The sequence below is a fragment of the Halyomorpha halys genome, unplaced genomic scaffold, assembly GCF_000696795.3.
Source record: "Halyomorpha halys isolate HHAL.00 unplaced genomic scaffold, Hhal_1.1 Scaffold678.1, whole genome shotgun sequence".
Lineage (NCBI taxonomy): Eukaryota > Metazoa > Arthropoda > Insecta > Hemiptera > Pentatomidae > Halyomorpha > Halyomorpha halys.
The window spans coordinates 306484-308807 of record NW_027112940.1 but is presented as its reverse complement, the minus strand read 5'-3'; the positions used below and the strand labels follow the sequence as shown (position 1 = coordinate 308807).

Genomic DNA, 2324 nt, shown 5'->3' with positions numbered 1-2324 from the left:
TATCTACTTCTCCGAGACTCCTCTCCATATTATTCTCTATACCTCTCGTTTTCAGAAGTGGAACATCCATTTCCCTTTTCTTACCAAGGGCCATGTTTCACACCCATACATGTCCACTGCCCTTAAGATGGTTTTTTATATGGGTAATTTAATTCATTTAGAGCTCTATTTTCAGGCTATCCTTGTTTCTGTTCCCCTCTCTACTTTACAATCACCTTCCCTTGAACTTGAACTGGTTTACAGAATTCAAACTGTGATCTCTCAATGCTTTACTATTAATTTTTTCCCTTCTTGAACAATCAATGTACACAGTCTTATTTTTATTATCCTTGAGCCCTAGTTTGGCAGCTGCTTCCTCGAATTCCTGAAACGTTCCGTCTAGAGGCAATGACTACATCATCTGCATATGCTAGATTTTGGGACAGCCGATTGTAGTTAGCTCCTCCTAGATTAGTTCTAATTGAACGAATAGCTAATTTCATCCAGAGCTACATTAAAACAAAAAAGATGAAGGATCTCCCTTTTTCAAGTTATTCTAAACTGAAATTCTTGGGACAGCGAATTTTCAAGCTTAACTCGGCAGGGAGTATTCATTAGAGTCATTTTTGCCACCCTTACTAGTTTTTCTGTTATGCCTACATTTACTATAGCTTTCAAAAGTTCTATTCTGTCCTAATGCACGTCCACAAATAACAGATGCGTCCTATGCTGAACTTATAATAATTTTCCATTGGCTGCATCAGGAAGAATTTTTCATTGAAATCAGACTGTAGTTTATGAGGAGTACTACCATTGTAAAAATACATTGAACTAAACAATACAAAACGTGTTTATTTAGGATTTATTTATACTCATTTAAAACTTTAAATTTTACCATAATTTTTCTTAAAATGTAATAAACATACATTTTGCCCTCTTGGTTCACCTGAAGTAACCATCAATAATTAACAAGGAATTAAACAGCATGAAATTCCGGTTTGTTCCTAATGTTCGCTTTATATGGAATGTTCGGAGGTTAGGTGCTATTCACAGTTAGTAATAAATACTGTAATTAAAGGTATTACACTAGTAATTAATTAAAATCGACACTTGGCAATGTAACAAGAGCCTAAACCAAGTATATTCAACTACCAATGATACTTAATTCGCCTATTATTAATAACTGCTGGGTTGGCCTGATGGGTCTGGGACCTGACTGAGCAGAACTGAGTAATTTATGGGTGGCGCCATGTTACCTGTGCACAGGTCGTCTTCTTGTTACCTGCGTATGGCTTGCAGGAAATATACGGTCCACAGCCTTTATCTCCACTTGTCACTACAATAAAATCTTTTGTCACGTTCCACTCTGAGTAAACTATGGTATTTTTTATTTTTTAGGAAGAAGATGTTTATGAGTGGTAAAAAATAAAATAAATAACTAAGATTCTCAGAAAGCAGTGTTTTGTCCCGAACTTTGGTGAAAGTCAAAGATAGGTACCATAGAGAATTAACCTCTGTGAAGTTGGCCCCTCATCCTTGAAAAATTTCAATTATTTTTTTAGTTCTAGTAGTATCCATAAGAGTTCTAGAGTTCTCGATTATTTATAGGAATAGTTCTGATGTTTAGACCATCAATAATACCGGTCAAATGCCCGCGCGTAAAATACGTATTTTGTTAAACTTTAACACCGTATATCTATTTTCCTGGCAACATTAGGGATTTATTCAATAAGAATAATTTTTAGAACTCTTAGGGGGGCCAACAGAACTCTCAACAGAACTCCCAAAAAACGAAAAAAAAAATTTCCAAAAATGTTTGATCGCGAATTTTTCACCTGAGAAATCGTAAAAATTAAAAATTCTTAGAGTTCTAGTAGCCCCTACATAAAATTCAAAGTTCCTGATTAAAAAAAAGAATTATTTATGTTGTTTAATATAAATAAATACCAATTAAACATTACGCAAGATTTTTGTGCAACTTCGCAGCCATTTATCTTTTTTGCAGGCAACATTACGGATTAATTTAATAAGGATAATTTTTAGAACTCTTGGGGGACCAACAGAACTCCCAAAAAATGAAAAAAAAATTTTCCAAAAATGTTTGATCGCACACTTTTGACTTATGAAGTCGTAGAAATTAAAAATTCTTGGAGTTCTAGAAGCTCCTATATGGGATTTAAAGATTCTAATAAAAAAAAGAAACATTTGAGTTATTTAATACAACATAAATACCAATTAAAAACTACGCGCCACTTTTGTGCATATTTGACACCGAATATCGTTTTTTCTGAAAACAATACGATATTATTCCATTAGGATAATTTTTAGAACTCGCAACGGGGCAA

General features: G+C 33.8%; 1 protein-coding gene across 1 annotated transcript in view; it reads right to left on the bottom strand.

The window, feature by feature from the left end:
- Positions 1-211: 211 nt before the first annotated feature.
- Positions 212-2324, bottom strand: part of LOC136796557 (histone-lysine N-methyltransferase SETMAR-like) — a 6753-nt gene continuing 4640 nt past the window's right edge. The window contains exon 2 of the mRNA XM_067050597.1: positions 212-378. Within this exon, the coding sequence (XP_066906698.1) occupies positions 212-378 (167 nt within the window). The remainder of the gene's footprint in view (positions 379-2324) is intronic.